Here is a 26,620-nt window from a genome sequence, read left to right on the forward strand (position 1 = left end):
AATTTTATCTCAAAAACTGAATTTTTGACAGCATTTTGAATTTTGTGAACAATTGGAGTCAATGTAAAAATGGCAATTTTAAACATCAGTTTTTCACTTATGGAGCAAATCAATCACTGTTACAAACAAATTACCAACATCTCCATGCTGTCTAGATGCAATATGTGTATTTTCAGATTTTTGTTTCGATAACTGAATTTTTTAGTGGTTTGAAATCTGCTTTTCCATGCATGGACGGCTGCTAAACCTGCACGTCTGGCTTAGTCAATTTGTGAAGCTACACATGAATTGTGATGAGAACAGTTCATTCAGACACCTCCCACTAAACACCACTAGGTAACGTTACTCCATCACTCCTGTTTAGACATGTTGCTCAAGTTAAAAAAAACAACAATAACAACAACAAAAACATGCTGAAATATATATTCACATATATATGTATATATTACATATATATATATTATATTTTATTATATTATATATATTACATATATACACACACATATATATATATATATATATATATATATGTGTGTGTGTGTGTGTGGATGACATCGTGCTGTATGCCAAAAATGAGCGAGACATCGACTCGCTGATCCACCTCACCAGGATCTACAGCAATGACATCAGAATATCATTCAGACTAGATTGAGTGTGGTCAGATGGTGTCTAAGAGAGGGAAAATAGTGTTTCTGTTATTGTGTTTGCCCACATCACAGCCTACCGTACAGAGCAGCCAAATATAACAACAACATAAACTGCCTCATCAAAAATAACTTACAAATAAAATTTCCCTATACAGAAGCGCAACATGTCCAAACAGGAATGATGGAGTTATGTCACCTAGTGGTGTGTAGTGGGAGTTGTCTGTCTGAATGTACAGGATGAATTATTTTGATTTCGTCATCACATCTGTTATAATAATGTTGCACCTGCACAGAAATGTGTATATTAATACTTTATGAAATTTAAAGTGGATTTGTGACTATTTAGAGGTTATATGTGATTGAAACAACACAACCTCCTGTAAAGTATGCAGTTACTTTTGTCAACACGGCACAGTGCAACCAAATACAATAACACCAAAAACCACCTCATCAAAAATAACCAACAAATGAAATAGAATTCTTTTGTTCCTCTCCTGAACTTTTCACAGACCACAATTGCATCTTGGGTCTAATTGGTGGACTTGAAATTTTTTACTGTTTATTTTATTTTATGCTATTTATATTTTCAGTTTTGAAAACACAAATGAAGAAAAAAATGACAACATAAATAAATGAAAATTTAAAAAGAAAAAGTTTGGTCCGGTATCAATTCAATGATTTCCCCCGTTTTAGAATTGAATAAACTGTATCACTGGAATGATCATAGAACGAACCGAGGAAAATTTTAAATATACACTTACATATCACTTTTACAAACCCTTGCTGACACATTTTTTTCTTTTCTTCTACCTTTCTTTAGTAAAGACTATTAACAAGAGTTGTTTATGGGTTACCTTCAGTTTTGGGGAGTAACTAGTTACATGTAATTAAATAAAAAATAAATAAACATGATTGTAATCAGTTACAGTTACTGAGAAAAATATGTACTTATATTATGGTTACTAATCAAAATGTTGGTGATTAAAAGGAGTTACAACCAAATATATTATTTTCAGTAAAACGTTTATATTATTCTTTAACAGTACTGATTCATTTCAACATTCTTATTCTCCTCATAACGCCCTGACCTACAGTGGTTGAAACATGTTGGCTCTTTTAATGATTAGGCCACTATAATAAAGGCTTTTAATATTTCCTTCCTCGTTAATATATATTTGGAGTGCCTGGATTGCCTTCCTGTATGTCCTGTTGTTCCCTGCTCACACCTGACCTTATGTTTTGACCTACATTCGAGTTATCCTCCTTCTCCTGTCGTCACTCATGGTTTCAATCGCTGACTAAGTCCCAACAGCCAAGTGGTGCACTTTTGAGAAAGCACTATCAACAACACGGACTAATCCCATCCATGCAAAACCATTTAATGCCCTTGATATCTAACAAACACTATTCTTTGATAGTGATCAAGTAGACACAACACATCATGTACAAACATACAAGAAACTGTTCATTGTAAGAGGACACTTTGAGTCACAGTTTGCCACTAGAGACACGTCAAATCTACTGGCCAATTGGCAGAAATGTCACTGTAGAAATACTTGTTGCTTTTCTTTAAGCACCTTCACACCTGTCGTAAATTAAAATTTTGTCATTAAATGTAGAGAGGTAGGGCGTGGTGTAATACTGTGATAAAGCCAAAAGTCTTTGCCAGGTTCAGTCAGTTTTGTACCTTAGCTGACAGCCATTCCACTAGAGGGCACTCTCACACATGAATACAGTAGATTTACCTTTTTTTTCTTTTAAGAGGAACAGAAATCACCTGGGCTTTCCAGGCAGGTCTGAGTGCTGGTGAGTCATAGCACCAAACAGTAGCACGTACACAGTAGCAGAGAATAAGGAAACACTTTAAAATAAGCACCAACAGTACAGTTAAAGTTGACAACAGTGTCACTGAATCAACAATACATCAATGGTTGCTTATCAATCACAAAGAGCACTCATGAGCAGCAGGCAGAGATTGTGCAGTTTTCAGTTTTCTGGCCAGCCCGACTGTACCTTTTTTTTTTTTTTGTTCTTCTCAGTCATGTTACATGTGATGAGGTGAGTGAGGGGAATTGCTGAAACCTGAGCGCGCCTGGTTTATTTTACTTTCAGAGCAGATAAAGTGTCTCGGGGCTCAGGTCAGAGTTTGTGGCTCCGCTGTTGATCTTTGCAGTCTGTGGTTTGTTTGTTCGTAGTCTCCGGTGTGGCAGCAGTAACATCAGCAGCTCAGACAGGGGGCTTAGACGGGAAAACATCAGTCTCAGTTGGTGGTCCTGAACGTGCCACTGCTTCTCCGATAAGTTTTAGCTGCCAGTCATATTGATTCACAGCGGACTGTATTCTGAAGGAAAATCATTTGCTGTGGCACTATTCTTTTGCTCAGATTGTAAACAGCTTTATGCAAGTAGGAAAAAGCACTAGTGGATTGTTACCCAAACCAAGGCAGGCAGCGTTTTATGACCCAGTGTTTACCAGCCAGTCTCGCTCTTAGGGAGCAAACCAGAGTCCATTTAACCATCTAAGTCCAACAAGACCAAAAGAATGAAACTCAACATTTTGTATTTCCCTATGAGAGTTTGTAGTCCCTTGTCTTCCACCTAGAAGGCACAGGATGAATACATAGCTGCGGTGAGAAGGGGTTTGGCACTGAAGATTGAGTATGCTGTGACAGGAGGTTGCTTATTGGTTGATGATGAAGTCACTCCTGACTGGCTCGTCTCTTCTCCAGCTTCATTTTGAGTTCCTCGTTGAGTGCTGTGTGAAGAGAAGACGAACATCATGTTAGGTCTCGTGTATGTACGGTAGACCTACGTGTTTCTAGGCGTTTGTGTGGCAGTTACTAGAAATCCGTCAGACAAACAGGTGTCGATATTCGGACGGACCTATTAAGTCAAAATAGACCTGGATGGACTGCAGCAGGTGAGATCTGCACCGTCTACTCACTTTGTGCGAGAGGTGAAGGGGAGAGGATGAGTCGTCTCATGGGGTTGGTGGGCGAGGCCGGCACCGGTGAGGTCAGGATGCGACGGTCGGGGGCAGGAGACCTGGACAGGGGGCTGCCGGGCCAACGATCTGCACCAGAATAAAAGCAGGGATCATTACTGATGTGTCTGCTGCCGTCTGCATCATGCATGTGGTTTATGTGACTGAGGCAAACCTTGTTTTGGAGGCAGGGCGGGAGCCTTTGGCAGGGGGCTGGAGGGGGCAGTGTGGAGGATCCTTTCTCCGTTCTCATCATTGGCGGAAACATATGCTGATGACACAGAGTAAAATGTGGTCAGTCTCATTGATTGTTTAAAATAAAATAAAATAAATGTAGAGAATATGTGTCGCCTTACTGATATTCTCTTCGTAGGGCTCCTCCAGTAGGAAAGGCTGTAAAGTTCCTGCTGTCTTCTCTACCAGAGCGTCGATGACCTCGTGAAGCGTAGCACAAGGGATCTGGAAAAGAGACCCTGTTGTATTATACACCTGAAGCTGCTGGGTTGTTCATGGTGGTAACATACAGTCTGAGACATTGTTGAGTGCTGTCATCTCACAGCACTACTCAGATTTGTCATTTTCATGTTCTACATTATTTCTTCGTTGTTGCCGTCTCCCCAAAACATCCTGTAAACTCAAAACTGGAAGTGTGAAGATGCCGTTTTTATGTTCGTCTGACAAGTTGTCGCTTCAGAAATGATGTCTTTACCTGACAGCAAACATGACAGACAGCCGTTTGGAGATTTGCAGCATCAAGTATTTGACGTCCCACTTGACAAATCTGGTATGTGTTTTCTGTCATTTCAAATATTTAACTCCATGACAGGGATGCATTGATCCAATATGCCGAACTTGTGTTTCTATTATGCAGATAAGATGACTGGCCATGATACCACTGATCCACACTGAACAAAGTCTCTTTTGCAATGCTGTTATAAAAGGTCTGTAGGGTTATTTGCAATCAGGAACACTTTACTTAGTTTTTCTCACATGCCTTCACAGTGAACGAAGAATCCAAAAACTGAGAAAATTCTTGATGAATTTAAGTAAAAGGGGGACTGCGCTTAACAACAGCAGAACTGTATCAAAACCTCTATTTCCAAACTCTCACACTACTTGTGCAGTATAATCCAAGGCTCATTTATCCAGTCGTGTGCTCAGTACTTCCCCAACACATGAATATTCACTAGAAAGCGTGCTACTTGTCCTTTCACATCCTTATGAGGAAGTGTGTTAAATAGAACACTTTTAGCAAAGATTAATGTGTTTGGAAAGTACTGAGCATAAATTAGACTTGGATTATACTGCACAAGTTGTGTGAGAGTTTGTAAACAGATGTTTTCGTATACTGTAGTTTTGCTGTTGTTAAATGCAGCGCCATTTCACCTCAATTGCTTACGTTATTTTCTCCATTTTTGGATTCTTCGTTCATCATGAAGGCATGCAAGAAAAAACAAGTTTTCTTCACAAATTCAATGTGACACAGGTGAATAAAATATTCCTTTAAATTGATTCTGATGACACACAGTGTACTTTACAGATTATAAATCCTTGAAAAGAAAGCACTGGTATTTGATCTGTACATGGTATCAGCCGATTAAAATTAAAAGATTTGAAAAGTTGGGTCGATGCATCTCTAACCTGAGGTTTCCCTCATCAAAACACAATCACGATATAACATTAAAAACAAAGGTAAGTCCATTGTAAAATGACTTTCACTAGAGAATTGTCAGAAATGAACTGTATTTAAACACTTACAGGATTTTCTACATCAATGACATATCCACCTTGGTCCCTCTGGGTCACACGGTAATGTCTGAACACAGACCTGGAGCACAAAAAGAGAAACAGGAAACTTGTAATCTTTGCAGGAAATGTTACATCTGACTCTGTTGCCTGTTCTTCAAGTTGTGGTGCTGAGATGTTCAGGAGGTGTTTACCCATTGAGGTCCTGCCGAGTAGTGACAGCCAGCGAGCACCCATCTCTACCTGGACGGAGCAACATGTTGCCGCAGTCTGGGTGTCGCTCTAAAAGGACTTCAGCCTCTGTTCGAGACACTGGTCGAAAACACCTGCATTGCCACACACACATTATTAATGGTAGTATAGTCACATATTTAAGGAATACTTCACCCTCCACATTGTGACCAATTGAGTATCAGTTATTCACCTTGTGTTACATTGAATTCTTGATGAAAACTTTGTTTTTCTTGCATGCCTCTGATGAATGAAGAATCCAAAAAACGTCTCATTTATTCAGTCGTATGCTCAGTTCTTCCCGAGCACATGCATTTTCACTAAAACCTTAGTGTTTAAAACTGAACTGATAGTAAAACTTATCTATGCACTCTTCAAAACAGTATTTTACCGCGTTAAACACAGGCGTTGTTTGTTTGTTTTGTTGTTTGTTTGTGTTACTGTGTGACTTTGATGAATCCAAACTAACCTTGGTCACACAATAACACAAACAAACCACCAAACTGAGGCGGGGGCAGACCAATAGTTCCCGTGTTCTACGAGGTAAAATTACTGTTTTTGTAAATGGAGTCTGGCTTTGGAAAAAACACAGACAAGTTTCACTCTCTGTTCAGTTTAAAATAGTAAAGGTTTCAGCCGAAATGCATATGTTTGGGAAGCACTGAGCATACGACTGGATAAATGAGACTTGGATTATACTGCACGAGTTGAGTGAGAGTTTGTAAAAGGATGTTTTGACGTAGTGTTGCTGTTGTAAAACGCTGACCTCTATGATTACAATTCATCAAGATTTTTCTCAGTTTTTGGATTCTTCGTTCACCATGGAGGCATGTGAGAAAAACAAAGTTTTCTTCATGAACTCAGCATAACACAGAGTGAGTAATTGATATACAAGTGGTCATTTTGGGGAGGAGTATTCCTTTAAAAGTGCTACAGCTTCAGTGAATCCTCAAAACATAACACCGAGAAGAACTCACGCTGGGATTTCTCCTACTAAAGGCACGGAGAGAGGCGAGGGAGGAGCACGCGTGGGAGTGCGAGTTCTCCGTCTGGACCTTTCTTTGTCCACCACCTCCTTCAGCATCTGCAGCTGGCCCGGCAGCAACGTGAGACAGGATGGTACATTCAGCTGTGATTAGACAGAGAGGAGAATATTTTTAAGGCACAAGAGACAGACAGATTGATGCAGGTGAGGCAGGTGTGCAGAAGATGAACATTTACATCAACAACGGAGTAGAGGAAACCTTTCCACAGCTCCCTTGATTCCAAGTTAGGTGCCTGGAAGAGACAATAGCGCTGTTACACCTTGTAAAAAGTGTTAATTTGAATGTGTGTGTGTGTTGAGTGGCATTACTGTGAGTTTGGTTTCTCCATCCTTCATGCGCAGGATGAGTCTGGCTGCCTCCAGGTTTCTGTCCCGGCTGCAGTCGTCCTTCAGGGACACAAACCCACTGAGGTCCAGCCTCTCTACGTACTGTAACACACACAAACACCTGTCAGTGTCAATACACTGTGGTGCACAAACAACAACATGTGCACGATCTGACACTTACATGACTGTCCTTGGCATTATTGAAGAAATACAAAGAATTCCCACACAGGCAGGTCCACAGTCGTCTGGACGCCTGTCACACACAGAAATAGACACATGTAAATAAGGAGATACACTGATGTTCTTTTTTTTTTCTTTTCAGTGTTGGTAATGGATACTTCCCTTTTATCACCCGCATGCTTCCTGTCCCAAGAGATGAATAGGAAGTGAGTCACAGCTGCTGTCAATCTGTGGCCATGGATCAGTGCATCACCCTGCACCTGAGCCATGCTCATATTACACGTCTATATTGCCTTAAAATGAGCCTAATGAGAGGGAGGGTGTGGGGGAGGCAAGGATATCCCAGTGTGTTTTTGTCAGCTTATATATAAATAAAATGCATGAGTTATTGAGTCACATTGTCAATTTTACTGTATGCAACTTTGAGATATTGGTTATCAAGGATCAGAAAATGATGATTATTTATCTGAGTCAGCATTGAATTCTGGGTCATGAAGACACACTGTATGTGACACAGATGTCTGGGTATCAAGATAACAGCCACACATTGTTCAAGTGATGTGATTTACATGCCATGCAATGTTTTGACAGCAATCGGGTTTCCAGGATTCACCGCCTGCCCCGTGATTCGTTTATAGATTGTTACACGCTGTCCATGTGTTGCAAAACCAGATTTAACAGCACAACAAATCTGTGATCCGCTATGTGAAACAATCCCCAGCAGCTCCAGTGCACAGTCTCGCCTCGCCCATTCTAACACAATAAGGAAGTTGACATCTCTCTGGGAATGGGGGATCAGCCGGTAAGCGCTGCACACACACACACACACACATATTATACACTGACCACCGTTATCTACAGCATGCATTGGAAACAACATGGCACTGCACCGGGTGGATCTACCTTTTCTTTCGGTCCTCGCTTCTCCAGGTAGCCTTCGTAGTAGCAGGGCGGGAGCTGCGCCCGGGGTCCCCCTGGCCCGGAGCGCTGCCTGACGGGTGCAGCCGCCATGAGTGTCGCTGGCTGGGCACCGACCGAGGACAAAGGGGCGCTGAGTAATTCGGGGAGTGACACGCCTTCCCCGATGAGATAGTGCTGTGGCAATAATCCAACAGCTGGCTGGTGTAGCCTGCTGTGTCTGGGGATCATGCAGACGGGTGCTTGTGCAGATTAGAAATTGGATGGTTGGGGGATAAATGTTCAAAGACATGTTTATTACGCAAAAAATGAGCTGTTATGCAAATATCAATGATTCAAATAAGAGTCAAGTGCATGTAAAAAAAGACATAACCCTGCCTTTATAATATTTCCTGCATCTATAAATTCATCATTAAAGCTGCAAAAACAAACTGGGAACCAAATTACTCAATATTTATTTGAAGAAGCGAATGAACAGCATCCATTCCCCTTTACACAGTAACAAAATATACAATACACAGAAGATTACATTTAGTACAGAGGTAATCCATATATCCTAAAGATAATCCAGGATAATCCCACTTTTAGTCTCCCCACAGTGTCACAGTTACAAAAATAAGGCATTGCGGAAGACACAGAAGCTCAAGACATGCAAAGCAGTTACATTTTAATACAGGAAACTCCATTAAGATTGTGCATAATAAAATAAAGCTTTAAAGTCCGATAATACTTCATTCATCAATATTGCTCAGTTGAGACACTCATTGGTTGTGGGTGCAACACGAGCCACCGCAGCATGTAGTGTTGCAATAAATGTCAGTTGCAGCGTTTAACAACTATTTCAGCTGTGACAGCAGCGGCACACAAACATTGATCTTCGCCCTTTGTTCCTCAACATTATTCATCGTCAATATTATACAAGCTGCATAATAGCTCAACCTGAACCCCTGACCCTCGTCTCCCCTCTGAAACTCTCTTTTGATTTAGTGTAATGAGGCATGTAAACCCACACCTGAACCGCAAAGTTACTGCTCCTCACAGCAGAATACCCAGGCCCTATAACATGAGTAACATAGGAGACATGCAAACAGAGCATTTTAAGACACACATACTATGATAACAATGAGGAGATTATTCCAGGAGTGGACCAGGAGACTCCAGAGGCACCATGGGATTGGGATGGGGGCAGATAATGAGAAAGGGGGTCGGGGTACAGGGGCAGGTGGTGAATAAAGACCAGTGGGGGAAGGAGGAGGATAATCCACTGCTGTGTGCCCTTCTCTGCTGAAAAGACCTGTCTGTTCCGCTCCCGGTTTAAACAGAGATGGGATAGATGAGTAGGGCGGGAGGCGGACTAACAAGGGGATCACGACAAGGGGAGAAAGTTGGTATTTTAGTGAACAGCACAAACCCTCACAGTTCATAGTCAGCATGTAAAAGACTTAATTGAAACTGAAACCGGCCATTGTGCCTCCCTCATTATTAGTAAATTCTGTGCACAATAGTTTGGAGATAGTTATGCAGCATTTTCTGTCAGGCCTGGTGCACAGTTTCAGCCTGAAGACTGAGGCAGGTACAAACACACCCAAATACACATCAGATTAATTTCCATGCTCCAAATTATAGCTTAGAGTACTAAAGCCAAGCTCACCCAAGCACCGTGGGGGAAAACAAATCACAGACTGACAATTAATAGACAAACAGTTGGGTAAAAGCCCACAAAACATTGTGAGGGACACTGCCAGCAGTATCAACGCAGCCTGAGAACATAAAGAAACTGAGGGATGCTTATGGCTTTGGTATTACGCTGCAAAATATTTGGGGGCGGGGGTGAGTCATGTTACATCGCTGTGGGTTGCACTCTAATGGAAACACAATGTCAGTTTTAGTAAATAAAAGGGAAAACATGACATTTAATCATTTGAAACATTTCACTTTGCAGCATTGTGCACATGAGGCTGTACAACATGTTTCCTTTTAATGACAAACAGCATCAGTGTGAGAGCCTGTGTAACCTTTCTTCTAAGAGAAGACAGTGGAGTGCAGTTAGAAACACTGGAGAGGTTGTAGGTGAATAAAACCACCGACAATGTCACAAATATTAGTGTGATAAAGGTAATAAAAAGCACATTTTTAGATGCCTTCCAGCTTTTTAGAATCAACTACAAGACATTTTTTGGTCTTAAATAAACTGCTAATATTTGTAAAGCTGTGTCTGATTAGCAGTGGTGTAAGAGTGAATAAACATTTAAGGTTCAGTTCAGCGCAAAATCAGAAATACATATTTTACCTCTTACACGTGGTGCTATTTATTAATCTTTACTGTTTTGGTCTAAGTGGAGAAGTGTTGGTGATATCGGCTGTAGGTTCGTCTGCCTTCTCTCAAATATAATAGCTGAAACTCGGGTTACTCAAGATAATCCACAGACCTTGTTGTGAGCAGTTTCATGTAGGAACTATTTTCTATTTATTGATCTACACCCGCCAACCGTACTACGGCGCAGAAGGAAGCGTGCATCTACTGCTAGCTGACGTAGCACCACTGAGCTAGCTGATGTTACAGCCAAGGAGGACACCATTAATGTTTACATCACGAGCACGAGCCTCTGGTCCATGAGTAGATGCACACTTCCTTCTGCAAAGTGATGTGGTTGGCAGGTGTAGCAGAGTAGAAAGAAAATAGTTCCTACATGAAACTGCTCACAACAAGGACTGTGGATTATCTTGAGTAACCAGGTCATGATTTCTTGAGAGACATCTCTACGGCTGGTATCTTCAACAACTGGCAACTCACAGTAAAACAATCTAGACTGATAAATAGCACCACAGGTAAGAGAAAAAACATGTATTTTTCTGGGGTGAACTGTCTCTTTAATGCATCAGTCAGTCAATGTCACTTGCTGACTGGCTCCAGCTGTTATTGAAGTTTTGATGTATATCTGGAATAAAAGAAAAACACCCTGCAACATAGAAAAGCCACACAACGTGGATTTGGTACGAGATAACAGAGGCTGTGTGACAGTGCCACTCAAACCAACAGCCAAGAGTGATCTCTACGACCACCAGGTGGCAGTGGAGGATAGTCTCAAACATCGAGCCCAGTCCTCCATGTTGACTCCAACTAGTCCACGATGAGAACAGCACTAAAGCCTGAAGGCACAGGAGTGAAAACTTGGAGTGCATAAAACAGTGTTAAGCAGAATGCATGCATGTACATGCATGTGTGTAGTACCGATATGAACAATCCACAGAACAAGAAATGCCACTTTGTAAATATAAAATAGGTTAAGAATCTATGAATAAAGTAGTTGCACTTCTTAGTGTTTGTGGATACTGCTGACGTGTGTTACAGATGTCATCCTGTCGTGATTCTCTTCATTAGTCCTGGTGATGGAGGTGTAGTGTACAAAGTGCACAGGTGCATAGAGAGTGAATGTAAAGACTCGGGATATGGTAAGTGCACCCAATAATTACGCCTTCATTATTCTGACTACTGTTTTTAAAAACCCATTCAATCTTTACATAATAATAATAATATAAAGCTCTTCACTCAAATAACTCCTAGGTACAAATTAGGTCCTTGTCTGGAGATGTTTACCCTTTAATTGCAATCAAGAAAATAATCTTTTGGTTATTGAGAGCTGCTAATCTACTACCATTCCCCCGTTTCATCCTCTCCACCCTGCTGCCTCCCCTCTTGCCTTGCTGTTTTCAGTGTGGCAGAGGCACCACCACTTCAACATAGTTGTTGGGGAAGTATCCAGATTTGCCACGAATGGATCCCTCGAACCAGTTCTCATCGATTCGACTGACCAAAGCGATGATATCACCCTCGTGGAAACCCAGCTCTCCTTCGTTCTCCGGCTCGAAGTCATACAGGGCTTTGCAGCACGGCTCAGCTGCAGAGAGAGACACGAAAAGTAGAGGGATGCGAGGGGGGAGACAGAACAAATACTGTCATTTTGTGAAAAGAATATTTGATAATTCCCCTCCAGTGCGATTAGTATGTCCTTTGTCACAAGTATGTTTTCCAATAGGGCTCTGGAACAGAACAGGCATTCATAAGTTAGTCATCAGTGTGGTAAGAAAGAATCCTTCTGAAGCTCAAGATCAAAATCATTGTACTGGCACGTTTCATAGCTTACCCAGGATTTTTCCTGCATAGAGAATTACGAGCTGTCTGCCTCAATCAAATTTCATCCCGCCTTCAGCTCTTGACAAAACTCTGACAGGTATCTTTGTTGGAAACACTATTTTCTAGTAAGTGTTGCACTTGGTGGATTTCTGTAACTGTAACTGGGATTGCGGCATTACGCTGATGTGTATCATAATCAGCACAGTGCACTGGGGCTTCTTTTTTGTGCCACTGGAGGTTTCAATATAGTTTCATCGTCAGCTGGCATTTGTGCAGCTCTACGCAGTTGTGTAAAGTTGGAAAATAATTCACATATTCCAACTTCCTGGATCAGTAACACATGAACAAAATATTGTTAGAACACCAACAATGCTTCTTTCCAACCGTAATAAAGTAGAAAACCTAATTTTCTACCTCTAAGCTGGACGATAAGGTTGTTCTCTGTGCAGCTAGCTGTGAGATCAAAGCCCAACACCAAGAAAAATATTCAACGACTACACTCTAACACAACGTAGTGTCCTCAAAATCACTTCACACATAATTATTAGAACTGCTTAAATATGTTGCTTGTAAAAAGGCGTTTGCTTGAGCCAGTTGAGGCCACTGAGCACAGGCACCCGTGGGTGTGTGCACATGATCAGGACGGTGCCACAGAAGGCTTCATTTTGAGCCAGGAAAAACCCTGTTAACGATTTTATTCCAGCCATAATGGCCATGTTCAAGTTTTGGGCCTGAGACATTTATTTTCTCCTGTCTGTCTTCAGAGGTGGATAATATTAGATTTACCTCCTGAGCTTTAAAATGAACCATGTGGCATGTAGTGATTTTTCTTGAGGTTCAGAAGCTTCATCAGTTAGTGAACAAGGAGACATACAGATACCTACAATTCAGCAAAACCCATGACTGCAGGTGATATTTGGCCAACAGCTCTGATTAGAAACACCACAGTCAGAGTTAACTTAAAATAAAGCTGAAAATTGGTTTGCTGACATTTCTATGTATCTGCAGCCTTGGTCAGACAGAATATTCACACCTTAACAAGCCCCGTCTCTTTGTGGGGACTTCACACAGTGGACCCAACAAACACCATTCAGCAATATTAGTCGAATACTTCACCATCACAGACATGCATACACCTCTCTGCCACACAGACGTGCGCCAGAGTCAGTGAAAGTAGTGAAACTTTCTAGTTGTGTGTAAGTGACACGTTATCTTCATCTGTCTCACTCACGCGGTCTGCTCTTGATGGAGGTTCTTTGGAAGGATGGACCTTGATATTGCACTCGGGCTGGTTAATGTCGCAGAGGGAAAGACACATCAGTCTAACAAATTAGACTGTCTTGCACAAATGCCTTCTTACTGGTAGGCCTTGCACATATTTATATAAACACACACACAGATCAAGGTTTCCATCAGAAAAAACTGGTGCCGGTTCATATGTCCTGAAGATTTCAACGTCCCGCACAAATGGCAAAAATTCCAATCAAATATTATCTGTCTTCATCGATCGTTTAAAAACAATAAATAAGCATGAACTGATATATATTATATTATGTGAATAATAAAGAATTTCCTTTTGCTTTACACTGTGTCCTAACTGAATGTGACTTGAGAGACCATCAGCAACAAATCAATTTGATTTCATTATTTAATTAATGCCCTATCTGGCCTGAGCTGAACTTTTGTCACTGCCCTGTTTCTATTTATTCCTGTCATACACTCTGAAAGCGCTGCAGTGGATAAGGCTGATTTGTGAAGCTGAAGTATCCGTACCTTACCTTCTCATTTTACTACAAAACCTAAATATGGTGGCAGCTGGCTGGAGGGAGATCGCCTAGGAGCAGAATGTTTTTGGTAATGACCGTTGCTAATTTCAAGCTGCTTGCCGCTAAATATACTGTATGTTATTTCTAGTAAATATCACAATATAAATTGTCAGTTTTCTGTTTAAAAAATACAAACGTAGGAAGACAGCGAGCACTCACTCATCCTTTAAGTGGTCAGATTTCCTGTTTGATCTCAAGTGCACAGCTGATGGTATGTGGTCTGTTTACATGTTGTAACAGAAATTCATACTTAACAGAGTCAGTGAGGAAGGAGAATTTTATGATGTTACGTGATGCAATGTGATAGTCAGATGCCTGCTTGCTGTTAGGACACAGTGTTGGGCCTACATATTCTCAGAGGGAATCATTTTCATCAGACATGATGACCAGAGAGACTTAAATATGTTGGACTTCAACAGATTTTCGCTATGAAAAATAGTCAGTACCAGCTAACAGAAACCCTGACACAGATGTTCATGCACTAGGGGTGTGCTATACCAATTCATTCACGATAATGATAAAAAATATATATATTTTTTTAGTTATTTGTCATATCATCAAGAATATCTTCACACAAATATATCCTGAAATATCGTGATATTATTTTAGGGCCATATCTCCCACCCCTATCAAGCACACTCTTACAAAAGGTACAAAAAGGTAAGTTTACCAGGTGAGTAAGCTGGAGGGCTTGATGCAGCTGGTGAGTATCCTCCATTGGAGTTTTCTGCATCTCCATAGTCAAAGACTGGTCTGGGTTTGGGTGTGTATTCACGTCTTGGACGAGACTGAGCCTCCATCATCCTGCACACAATCAGAATAAAAACCATCACCACTCTGAGCTCACCAAAGCAGATACAGACAGGTTCAACAAAGAGATTTTCTAATGGGCTACAATCCAATTACAACTAAACAAGTTAACTATTAAATACAAAACAACTCGACTTTATTTCATTATTCCAAAGTACAAGTGATATTTTAATTCTGTAATGAGGGAAAAGCAGATTATATCATCTATCTGTGCCTAAAGAACCAAAAATAATGATTCAAATCTATCTTGTTTAGTAAAAAAGAAGTGATCTGTGCTTAGCATCAGCTGTCCCTTCACATTCATGACTTGTAATTAGATGGGTAAAAGAAAATGCTGCTGCTGAATCATCCCTTGTCACGAGCCAGAGGACACAGCCTCAACATACAAAAGGCATGCCATCTTCCACAAATAGTCATGGCTCTGACCTTTCACTCAGTTTTTCAGAGAGCTCCGTCAGGACCTGTGCGGCCTGTCTGTGGTACTGCAGCAGAGACTCCACCAAAGAATTCAGCTGACTCACCTGCTCCACCTACATGCACAGAAAATCTATTTTAGAACAAGACAAAACAGAGAAACAGCAGTGGCCCTTGAAAGCATTATTTACTGGTTAACCATTTGCATTCCCAGCTCTCGTCATTCTTGTTTGTTTATCAATATGACACTGTTGTTTGTCACAGTAACTTCACGTATAAACCTCATAATGGCAGGCAGGAAAAAGGTAAATAACAAGACAAACAGGTCTGACAAGCTCACACTAGTGCAAGTCACTGTGAATAAAAAACAAAGGCACGTCAACTGACACGTACTGTCCTTGAAGATGTAACAAGGATATGCTAGCTGAGAGGCTGTGAGCAGCCAAGAAACATGCATTTGCACCAGCCACAATTAATATTAACAGGTATATTAACAGAAGAATTTTTGTTTGTCTGGCTGTCATGTTTTATACAGTTCTAACGCTGATTATCTAGGCTAAATTTTTTCTTAATTTGCTCCTCTATTTTGAGTTTGTCTGATTCCTAAAAGCATCAAATTCACAGTGTTTCCCACACTGTGCCACGAGAGACTGGTGCAATGAATAACTTAACGGTATATATATATTCCAACAGCGCTCCTAATGAACGGTCCAGCGACAAAATCAAAACGTGGTGGCAGCTGTTTTAATTGTGGCGGGCTGCCACGAATAAATGAATGTGTGGGGAACCCTGATTCATTCACTGCATTAATGCACCATTATAGAGTGAGCCAATTCAACTCCATCTGCTTCAGCCATAAATACTTTTAATCACAACACAATTAGTGAATCAGATTGCAGTCAATGTATTTCTCCTGTCATTATACCAAAAACTAATATTGCTAGAGAGGAGATGTTGGCACCCATGACATTTTCCCAGCTCCCCCCACATTTTTAATACCCTTTTTTCACCAAAATTAACATGTGTATGCAGTTTTTTTTATCATGGGAAAACCTGCTAAAAATAGGTAATGAACTACTTGCCACTGCTAGTCGACTAGAGCCATGCACACGGCTCTGCAGTGTATGAGTACTCCTCTGGGGTTTTTTTCACTGGTGTGTCACAGATGACGTAATAAACCAGCAAACAGGGTTAGTAAACAGTAGAAGCAGCATGGAGGCAAGTGGAAATGTTACAGTGGTTACTTGGTTTTTAAATCTGTTAATTTAAAAATCTGTTATTCAGTCTCTCTTTCAAACTCTGTCCAAGAAATGCTCTAACATTTTCTAAATTAGTTGGGGACTGAGACTGACAGAATTTGTCGCATCATTGCATCAAGTCAGAAAAGGGGCTAAATTTAGCACATCCACCCGGTTGTCATTATTCCGTCACTGCTTACTGGAGCTAATCAGAGTCATCTGTCACGGGAATGAATGTGGATTGTAACCTGTCCCACTAAAGATAAAAGCCAGATGCTGGTGAGTGTAAGTGGAATTTTTGTCCAGTATCTTGTGTGAACTCTACTGATCTATCAAACAACCCATCACAGTCACGCAGCATTTCCACTGGCACTGATTGAATCAGATGGCTCATTCATCACTTTAAGCCTAATATGGCAGGGCTTGACGCTAACTTTTTTCCCAAGGAGCACATGTGCTCCTAAGTTGAAAAAGTAAGGAGCGCACAAAGAACTTTAGGGGCACAATGTAAATTGATCAAATCATGTGTTTTCCGTAATAAACATGATGCAAATAGACATTTACAAGCAAAATTATTTAATGAATTTGTAAACAAAATGTGCAGAAAGGTAAAATCATCAGGTTTTGAAAAAGTATTGAAATTTTATTTTGTCTTTAATGTTATTATCTTATATATATTATCTTTGCAATATGATTATCTTATATAATGTTATTACTATCCTAAAACATTCTCCAGGTCCTCTGAAACTCTGCAGGACTTAAGCTTCACACAGAGCTTTCGCGGCGCCCACCGCAGGGTAGGGTGCAGAGGACAGGGTTTGGGGGAGTGGTGCCGAGGTGTCGTCACAGCGCGTTGCGGTGAAATTAAAAAATGTTTAATTCGAGCGCAGGCTGGCGGCGCGCGCTGCTCAGCTCGGCGGCAGAGCAGAGCGGTGCGCTCTTGCGCCGCGGTAGCACATACACCATGAATGGGTTCATTGGCGGAGGTCTGCGCTTTGCACACTCTGTGTGAAAAGGGCTTTATTTCCACCCTACCCAGTAGCGGTACCGTGGCGAACGGTCCCTAAAGGCCTCTACACATGATCAGCTGTAAAACTGCTTTGCGCTGGCTGTCCCATTGTTTGTCTATGGAGAGGGCAGCAACGCCTGACAAAGCGGCACCGCTACCCTTGGCATCGCGCACGATATTCATTGTGCCGACAGAGGCTTGGAAAACCGCCCATAACCGTGTCACACGGGGAAGAGGGAAGGCAGCTGGAGTCCCTCCAACATTTGCAGTTAGATTATCATATTTTTTTATTGACAAAAATATAGGTTGCTTCGGCTAATTTTTTTATGTGCACATGTGCCCCTAAATATTTTTTACAGTTTGCACAGACCTATTTTTAGTCGCAAATGCGAGTGAAACGCTCGCACTGTCAAGCCCTGTATGGATAATAATATCAAACATAACAATGTTTGCTGGCTTTGGACATTCTGACATCATTTAGCCTTCTTTATTGGCAACAGGATTAATTAAAAAAATAAAAAAAAAATAAAAAAAAAGGCGCTAGATCAACCAGCAGTTTTAAGATTACTAGAAGCGTTTGCAGTGTTTTATAATCAAGGCCAGTAGGGCTTGATGTGCCATCTGTAACACAAAGTGAATCCAGTTTAGTCTACAGGTGACTCACATCTGTTTCCAGCAGGTTGTGCATGGAGGCTTCAGCCATCTCTTTGGACTCGTGGAATTTCTCCAGGGCCTGTCTGATCTCCTCATCTGGGATTTTACCTTGACGTTTCTTTTTATAGTCATAGTCAAGACGGCGGCCCTCCAGCTTCTTCAGGTGGTGCTGAGGGGGGTCAAAGAATTGGGATTAGGAGGAGGAGGTTTAACAGATGACAGCATATGAATATCCAAGTATTTTCACTTGTGTGTGATCGTTTTGAGAAAACTGCATCAGTTAAACATTTGCATGCAGTTCGTCCTTTATGCGCCGGGGCAGTAAATACTTTTTTCACACTATGACTGCAGAGTTCATTAGTCAATGCCAGACCTGTACGTGCAGAAGCATACCACCTCTTTGATTCTACCTGAATGTCTTTGATATCCCTCTCAGCGACTGCCTGCAGTGGGTCAATAAAGTTCTGCTTCACATCAATATCCAGAGAGTCCTTGACCTCGGCCATCCTCTTCATTGTATCCCCGATGTCTATTAGAGCCCCACCTGCAATACACACATATGCAAAATACCAGCATTAGGTAGTGCGAGTCATCATGATGCCTGTTAGCATATACCATAAAACTCGGAATATAAGTCGCACTGGCATATAAGTCGCAGTCTATTTTTTAAGGTCTCAAACAGGGAAAACAAAGTTTTATATTACTATTTGTTAATAAAAACGTTATACAAGTTATTCCTACACTGTTTCCCTTTATTTTTAATTTGAAACACATTCAAAACACAATAACCTCTTAAGCAGCTTTGGTTACTTTTCAGATTGCAATTTTCCAAACAACCTCTTCAGGAAATAAAATTACGGTATAACAACATCGGTCAGCTTTCAGTGAAAGTGTAGTGTAAAAAAAATAAAATCCCTATTGTCTGTCCTGTTTATTGCTTGGGCACTGTTATTTACGTGACAACACCTGAACATAACACACACAGACACACATTGGCTGTTTGTTTCTACCTCTCTCCTCGCTGGAAGTCTCGGACCTCCAGCCGCCCGCCTCCGCCTTGATTAAACGCTGAAAATAAAATAAAAGAGGGAGACAGGTTTTTCCTATTTTTATCTTATTTTGTTTTATTTCTCCCTCTCCTCTCGCTGGAAGCGTCGGACCTCCCGCCTCCTGCTCCCGCCTCAAACACGGAGGTCTCCCTCTCCGCAGCTGAGCACCCACGGCGCACGCCCGGCCTGTTAAATAGCCTGTAACCACTGTGTGACACAAACTCAGTGCTTTGGTCATTAAATAATGTCAGGCTCGGTTCGGGTTCGGACAGAAACATGCTGCCCGTGCCGCACTCTAACACACACACACAAACACACACACACAAACACACGGAAAACCGGACATTATCATCACACACACACAAACACACGGAAAACCGGACATTATCATCAGTTTATAAAAGACCCCCGGACGCCCTGGATGGGACGTGAAAAGTGGACATGTCCGGGCAAAAGAGGACGTTTGGTCAGCCTAACGTAGCGCCATCTTGTGGGTCAAATTACCTATGTCACCATTTACCTTGGTCTATAGGCCGCACCGGTCTATAACCTGCACCCAACTTTTTAGATGAAAAAAAAGGGGAAAAAAAGTGCGACTTATACACCAAGTTTTACAGTATTAAAGAGGCAACAGACAGCATCTTTTCCTAAATATATCATTATGAAAATAATGTGGGTTGCACAGGGTAGTGGCCACAGTAAAATCAGACTATCAGCGTTTACATAGGTTACTTAGTGGCTTTGCAATCTTTGTAATTAGCTTCTGCCACCGGTGGCGAAATTTCGCGGAAAAAATCTGCTTTACGGCAGGAAATGCATCATGTATTACGAAATTGGTCTGTCAGCCACTCAGGGCCTGGAGCGAGTCCTTATGAGGAGTTGGGCAGTCACGAGCACAATGGCAGACGGACAAAGTTTGGAGACAAGTGAAAAACGGCCTAGCAAAAGAAATTAACTCCTCTGTCTGAGGAGGCAAAGAAGAGCAAAAGGAGAGTGATAAAAGAAGAGGAAAAACAAGAGTAAACTTCAGTCAGGCGTTCAAGAGATGGAGGGAGCTCCGTGACCAAAGAGGCTTCAAAACCGATGCTTTCTTTCTAATGGATCAGTAAGTAACACGGCTAAATGTTAGCTAGACCAGAGAGGACTGTGCTGTACTGGCTGCTAGTTAACTCCTAGCTGGCCAGCACCGCAAATCACCGCAACCAGGGACCGGGTAGCGAGTGTTGGTCGGCTGACATCCTCGTTGCCATTCTACGGCAGCCCTCGGACAGTGATACACCCCCTCCCTTCCTTCTATTCTCTTCTCACGGAGGCAGCTATCGACGGACATCGCCCAGCTAGGTTACGCCCAGGTAAGTGAACACTGAACTTTGTTTCCCATTCAATTTGAGCTGCAACCGGCCGCATCATTTCCATACGGTACCGTTTATTCTAGAATCGGGACTGTTTACTCATTTATTTAGTAGAGTGTCCACACACCTTCTCATTCTACATATACATAGGAGGTATACCGGTGGCTTTACAGCCTACATTTTATTTAATTTAGAGTCTAACAGAGTCATATTATTGATTATCTCTGATGCCCACGGTCAATGTGGTCATTGCGACAGTGTGACGCAACACCACTGACGCTAGGTGGCGCCAAGCTAAAAAAACCCGAATCCTATCTGTTGCCTCTTAAAGTAGATTCATGAGCACCCCCTGAACAAATATACACCGTAACATACACATCTCTTCTCCCCTCTAACTGTCTCCACTGTTCTTACCAAAATTGGTGTCCTCGCCCATATCCCGTCCATATTTTGTCATGCACTCCCCTAGGAGGCCTTCAGGCTGGGGGTAGCCCGGACTCTTGACCTGCCCACGGATTTTGGACACTGTGTTGAGCATGGAAAGCTTAGCTCTCGTTGCTGGGTTGGGCTGGAGGTACTCTGATGTTTTGTTGATAACTTCCACCACTGCTTTGCTGGTAACATCTGCTTTCTGTTGGCACAGATTTAGGAGAGACAATTATTTATATGTGTGTGAATATGCTGAGTTGTACACCTTTGAGAGTGTTAAGTGAGTACTTTCAGTGAAACAAAACAACATATTGTTATTCTACATTTTTAGTAAAGATACTTTCTTAAAATGTATGTATGTTACCCTCTCAAGATCCCTGAAGTCTTCATCCAGTTTGGTTCCCTCTGCACCTCCAACCTTCTCACTCACCATCTGTGAACATAGAGCAACCCGAATAATGAAGCCAACTAATGGATAAATACATTTAGGATTTCACATTTTTTGCTCCGAGACTAACTTGACAACATGGTCATATAGGACAATAAGACAGATTAAGCCCTAAATTTTTATTAATAATATTGTGAAAACACTTCTAACTGTCTTCCACTTCTGCATTTTCAAGTTTGAGGCTAGCTAAAGGGCAGAATTTCTGGATAAGAGGTTTGTTCAAGGATGCCGTGAGAACCTGCTTTTAAAGAGGCTTACACCAGACCTTCACAGCCACACCGCTGTCTGTTTCCAAACTTTAATGGATATTTAATAATTTCCACCATTTTTTCCAGGCCTGGTTAACACAGTTCTCAAATTTCAAGACATGGCCATGTTTTCCGTCAGTGGGGGAAACTCCTCAAGTGTGCATGGGGGAATGAATGCTGAACACTGGACTTTCCTCTCTACCCAGAGCCTGCGTTCCATAAAGAATTCTACTGAGGGTTTTCCTTTTTCCATCCAGGTCAGCAGACACATTGCAGTTTCCTACGCTACAACCACAACCATGGATACTTTTACTGAACACACACACTAACTTCATATCCTGACTCACACATGGTACATACGTTCTCCATTTCTCATCCAGAGCAACAAACTCTCAAATCCAGAGCAGTTGGCTGGCAGGCCGAACAGAGACTCATTGTGTGTGCGTCTTCTCTCTTGGTTCAACTCGGTGCAGCTGTCGGCACAACACTGCACATAAAACTCTATGGCCAGATGGATCAATCAATCTCTCTAGCTTGTACAGTACAAAGGTTTGGTAAAGTTATTATGTATGAAACAGTCAGTGGCTCTGAAAATGCCCTAAGCACTGATTGCCAATTGATTCACGGGACATAATTTAGCCCCACATGTTCCCCAATTATGAAGTCTAATAAACAGCATTTTAATTGCAATTAATGAATCTCTTGGTACCAGCTGTTAAATTGTGGCATGTAGTGTCGTAAAATCCAAGCACAAACACACTTCCAGCGCCCCATCTGGCTTCATAATCGCCAGCACACATTTGTCCTACATGACTAATAAAGCTGCCCATCTCAGTCTGACTATGGTATGTGATCTGTCTTGAAAAACCAAGCTGTGAGATTTAGCTTTAAATAAACACAATGCAGGGTTTTATTTAAAAAAAAAATGTATAGAGTCATACAGAAATAATCCCTCAGCAGCATCATGCGTGACCCACGAGGAGTGTGTGACGGTGTATTTATCTGCAGAGACTCTGCCCTCTGCCACATCTCTACTTTTCTCCCACTGTACAAAAACAAAGCCAAAACATCTCTCAATACGGCCGCATCCATCTTGAGCTTGTGATGTCATTTAAAGCCAGAGTCCATGCCGTGGTAACCTCTGCGGTGTCGAGCTCCCACCCATACACCGTCTGACCAATCACAAGCAGCGCCATTGATTGTGAGCACACACAGCTGTCAAACTTGACGTCAAACCCCCTTTTGTAGCATCAAGTAACTAGTTATGACCAAACTTGAACATACATCAGGGTGATAAGAACGAACTTAAATTAGGGCTGCATGATTATGGCCAAAATGATAATCATGATTATTCTGATTAATATTAAGATCAAGTCTATTTATCACTATTATTCATCGTTTTTAGGGACAAAATATCTTTATTGCACTTTGACATTTAAGCCCAAATGAACAGAGTACCACTGTCACTTTCATGTAGTACAATATTTCTGGTAATGTACAAATCTTTGCATCAAAATATGATGGTCCTTTTTCAAAGTGCATCTCCTTGAAGCAAATTATAATTAAAATTGTACCAAAACTTTGCTGCTTTCACTTTTACTTTGTACTATATTAGTGCTAATAATCAATTTCCATCATAATAGGACTTAAAGTGAGGTTCTTCTTCAGTGCATCTTCTCTGGCAACAAGGACGGGGGTTGACAGCAACGGTAAAGTTATTCTTCCTGGCCTTCATCTATTGTTTTTTCAGGTGGTTTAACAAATTAGCTGTGTTGCTTTGCGTCACAGACACAAATCTCATGTACACTTTGCATATGATTTGCTCTTGTGTCCAGACAACAGATGATAACTGTTGAAAACTGATGATATTCATTTTGTCCGTCTGTAGTCGCAACATTCAGGATACGTTTTTTGCAGGCTGCAGCTGCAGGGTGCACAGGTAGTGGACAACCCTTCCAAAGTAAGGAAGTAAGTTTAGGAAGCACTTGATTTGATATGCAGTTAAGTTTTCTGTGAGCGGAGCATGCATTTTCAACAGCGATACAGCAGCTGATCACGTTCATTTAACATGGTTTATGATCTTTAATGCAGACAGCAAACAGAGGGCAATCAAGATGGCTTGGCTTCACTCTTGGGAAGCTGTCATGTCAGTCTATGACGTGTGTGTACCCCAACAGTGCTCAGATGAGATCTTGGCTTTACAAAAAGGGTAGCAACCATGTACCAGGCCATAAGCAGCAGGTGTCCAAGAGGCACGGCGCTGAAGAAACCCAAATACAGCGAGGCGAAATGCTGAATGAGAGTGAATCTTCGGGTTAGCTTTTACTTTCACTTTCACGGAGAGTAACCTTCAATCCTGCATAGTATACCTTTCAATTATTTACACCCTTTGTTACTTTGATAAATCTAAATGAGTCTAATATATAGTGTTTAAAAAGACAGAGAGTCATGAGGACATTTGATACAGAGCATTAAGTCTTATCGGTCAATGACAAAAGCAAAACACATTACATGTTGTGAAATAAAATGAAACAGCAGGTGGACAATATTAAATAGTATGTGCACGATATCAGCTGTATATGTCTCCTTAGTGACTTCGCTGACTTTCTGTTCAATCATTAATTGACTCAAATATATTTTTATGGTGGTATGACGTGGAGCTTATGTGCAACTAACACTACAAAGCTGATTATCCACCTCCACCCTGTTTTATTTCTCGTCATAGCCTGGATGTTTTATAGCCTGTGTCTGTTTAATTTGTCTTAATAGCCTTGTTGTCCAGGCCTGTGCTAATAGAGGGCAAAATGTTTAGTGTAGGTCCTATATGTTAACAGCTTGCCAAAGCTTATGGCATATAGATTTCTGTGCACTCCCTCTGGCTTGTTTTTATTGCTGTATTGTGTACTGACTACATCTGTGTCTTAAGAGCTGGAAGCTGGTTTGGGCAGAGTACCCACATTACTAGGATTCCATTACACACCCACCGAGAAAGGAGCTATCACTTGCATGTCACATAACATTAGGGCAAAGCAAGGACCTGTTGCAAGGCAGGTGTCATCAAAACATATGCTGCCGGTTTTGCAGGCCATGTCTTGGTGGGCTTCATGTTTGTGGTGGTGGGTTTGACTTTTAACTGCCTCAAGAGCCAACAGTAACATTTCTTTCCTGAGAGGGACGAGTGCCATTTGAAATTTGGATGCACAAGAGAAACCTGACTAAATAAATCCAAGATTTTCATACTACTGTGAATGTTTGTACACAATCTGGCAGTCAGACATTTAACTGACATGACATAAAGTCACTTCCATTTGAATAAATATTTGACTTGCATCTCTGAGCCTTCAGAACCATCTGGCATCAGTGTTAACTTGTGCTTTCAGTTTAACATGCTTGCTTGGTCTGTCACGCTGAGAGTGTTCAAAGAAAATGGGAGTTATGTTCCAAAATTAGATGTTTAGCTTTGGAAACAGTATCACCAATGTTAAAAACAAGAACGTGGAATTAATATCAGTCCCTTTATGACATTATGAATCCTTTATGTTAGATATAAGTTATTTCCTTACTTGTAAAATCTTGAATATGCATTTCATGATGAGTGTCCAAGTCTTACCAGTCAGTCAAGTAATATTGTTGGAAACACAGGACACACTTAAGAGATGACAGTATCACATTTGCCAAGTTGTTTTGAGACAAGTGTTTTGAAAACATTGTGCAATCCAACACTTTAGAGATAACAAACATGGCCATCACTTAAGGTATTAACACCTGAGTGATGAATCTACCTGCTGTCTGCTGCTAACATAACAACAAAACACGACGAAACCAAGCCCCCACAAACACATATATCATCTCCATCAAACCAGAAACTCATCCTTTAAATGCCTGACTTTTGTGTCAGTCTTTAACTTCGACAAATCAGGGTTGATTTTGTACTTAAAGGTTGATTTAGTGAAATACAAAGTACAGCAGTTGAACTAAACTTGCAAAAACTAACAAACTAAGTAACTAACTAACTAACTAACACTAACTTATTTTACTCAACGATGTGGGAAAGTAACGTTAGTTAAATACTTTAATGCATTAAATTAAAAGCCACTGCCAAATAGCAAACTTTAACATTAGCGTCACTTAAGGTAACGTTAGCTAACGTCAACTTGCTAACTTTGCATTAGCGTTAGCTACATTAACGTAACGTCAAGAGTTTACGTTACGTTACTGTAAGCCAACACGTTTGACAGTTGTTGAGGAGTTTAATAACAATTTAGCTACTCGAATAGTTTTTCAACAAGTTAAAACACTTCATATAGCTTGTTTTTGGCCACGAAAACACGTCTTATCGCTAACTACCCTGATACGATTCCCATTTTGGTAAACCAGCTAACGTTAGCTTGAAGCTAGCGTAAACTCGCAGTAAAAGTAACGATAGTGTTAGCTACGTTAGCTAGCGTCGGCTAAGCTACCGGCTAACGTTGTAAAAAGTCGCTCTTACCTGACTCGCTTTGTAAAACTGCTTCTTAATTCCCGCGACGGACATCTTGCACCGTCAGTGTTGCCACCTGGACCTCGACGGGGGAAATAGTGTTTTAATAATACTTGCTTAGAGTTTGTAGTTTGGAGCTCAGACAGCAGCCGAGCAACACGTCTTCAAACTTTGCACCGTGGATGTAAAAACTTGCTAGGCAACCACAATTTCCTGGCTGCAGCTTCATGTGGGAGGCTCCAGAGCCGTGGATAAAGTGGGTCACAACACACACACACACACACACACACACACACACACACACACACACACACACACACACACCATTCATCCAAACATCCTTTCTCTGCAAAATGACACATTGAATTAATTGCTGACTTTGACTCAAGCTGAGACAGACTTTCATTTACCCCCATGAAACAATACTTTGCTGTGTATTGCTGCCTTTGCAT

At 41.3% G+C, this 26,620-nt stretch overlaps 2 protein-coding genes and 1 long non-coding RNA gene across 5 annotated transcripts; 1 reads left to right on the forward strand and 2 right to left on the reverse strand.

Moving 5' to 3' along the window:
• Positions 1-2,010: 2,010 nt before the first annotated feature.
• Positions 2,011-8,307, reverse strand: stap2a (signal transducing adaptor family member 2a). 2 transcript variants are annotated; one of them, XM_050075069.1, is made up of 11 exons: positions 8,062-8,307; positions 7,160-7,231; positions 6,961-7,080; positions 6,828-6,884; positions 6,584-6,735; positions 5,570-5,701; positions 5,388-5,457; positions 3,986-4,088; positions 3,805-3,900; positions 3,591-3,719; positions 2,011-3,401 (listed from the first exon to the last, which is right to left on the reverse strand). In XM_050075069.1, the coding sequence occupies exons 1-11, from the start codon at positions 8,305-8,307 to the stop codon at positions 3,346-3,348; spliced, it is 1,233 nt and encodes a 410-aa protein (XP_049931026.1). In that variant the 3' UTR covers positions 2,011-3,345. The 2 variants fall into 2 exon arrangements, with proteins under 2 accessions (XP_049931026.1, XP_049931027.1); XM_050075070.1 differs by lacking the exon at positions 6,828-6,884.
• On the forward strand, positions 7,251-9,150 carry LOC126409132 (uncharacterized). The gene is made up of 2 exons (XR_007572002.1): positions 7,251-7,960; positions 8,089-9,150. It is a non-coding gene; the product is annotated as an uncharacterized LOC126409132 (long non-coding RNA).
• LOC126409131 (endophilin-A2-like) lies at positions 8,514-26,399 on the reverse strand. 2 transcript variants are annotated; one of them, XM_050075071.1, is made up of 9 exons: positions 26,178-26,399; positions 21,357-21,425; positions 20,978-21,194; positions 18,573-18,706; positions 18,173-18,331; positions 15,274-15,377; positions 14,708-14,841; positions 13,443-13,499; positions 8,514-11,975 (listed from the first exon to the last, which is right to left on the reverse strand). In XM_050075071.1, the coding sequence occupies exons 1-9, from the start codon at positions 26,220-26,222 to the stop codon at positions 11,788-11,790; spliced, it is 1,107 nt and encodes a 368-aa protein (XP_049931028.1). In that variant the 5' UTR covers positions 26,223-26,399; the 3' UTR covers positions 8,514-11,787. The 2 variants fall into 2 exon arrangements, with proteins under 2 accessions (XP_049931028.1, XP_049931029.1); XM_050075072.1 differs by lacking the exon at positions 13,443-13,499 and having other exon boundaries at positions 26,178-26,396.
• Positions 26,400-26,620: the final 221 nt, after the last annotated feature.

This window comes from Epinephelus moara, chromosome 21 (genome assembly GCF_006386435.1).
Source record: "Epinephelus moara isolate mb chromosome 21, YSFRI_EMoa_1.0, whole genome shotgun sequence".
Taxonomy (NCBI): Eukaryota; Metazoa; Chordata; class Actinopteri; order Perciformes; family Serranidae; genus Epinephelus; species Epinephelus moara.

What these genes read in the sequence shown, in the direction of transcription:
- stap2a (XM_050075069.1), bottom strand. Translation starts at nt 8,307, where the DNA reads ATGATCCCCAGACACAGCAGGCTACACCAGCCAGCTGTTGGATTATTG. An exon ending in TCATTGATGTAGAAAATCCT is followed by an intron (nt 4,089 to 5,387) that starts GTAAGTGTTTAA and finishes TCTCTTTTCCAG; the next exon opens with ATCCCTTGTGCTACGCTTCA. An exon ending in CCCTTCACCTCTCGCACAAA is followed by an intron (nt 3,402 to 3,590) that starts GTGAGTAGACGG and finishes CTCTTCACACAG; the next exon opens with CACTCAACGAGGAACTCAAA.
- LOC126409131 (XM_050075071.1), bottom strand. Translation starts at nt 26,222, where the DNA reads ATGTCCGTCGCGGGAATTAAGAAGCAGTTTTACAAAGCGAGTCAG. An exon ending in GGGCGAGGACACCAATTTTG is followed by an intron (nt 18,707 to 20,977) that starts GTAAGAACAGTG and finishes TGTGTATTGCAG; the next exon opens with GTGGGGCTCTAATAGACATC. An exon ending in CTCCATCAAGAGCAGACCGC is followed by an intron (nt 11,976 to 13,442) that starts GTGAGTGAGACA and finishes CTCTCTCTGCAG; the next exon opens with CTGAGCCGTGCTGCAAAGCC.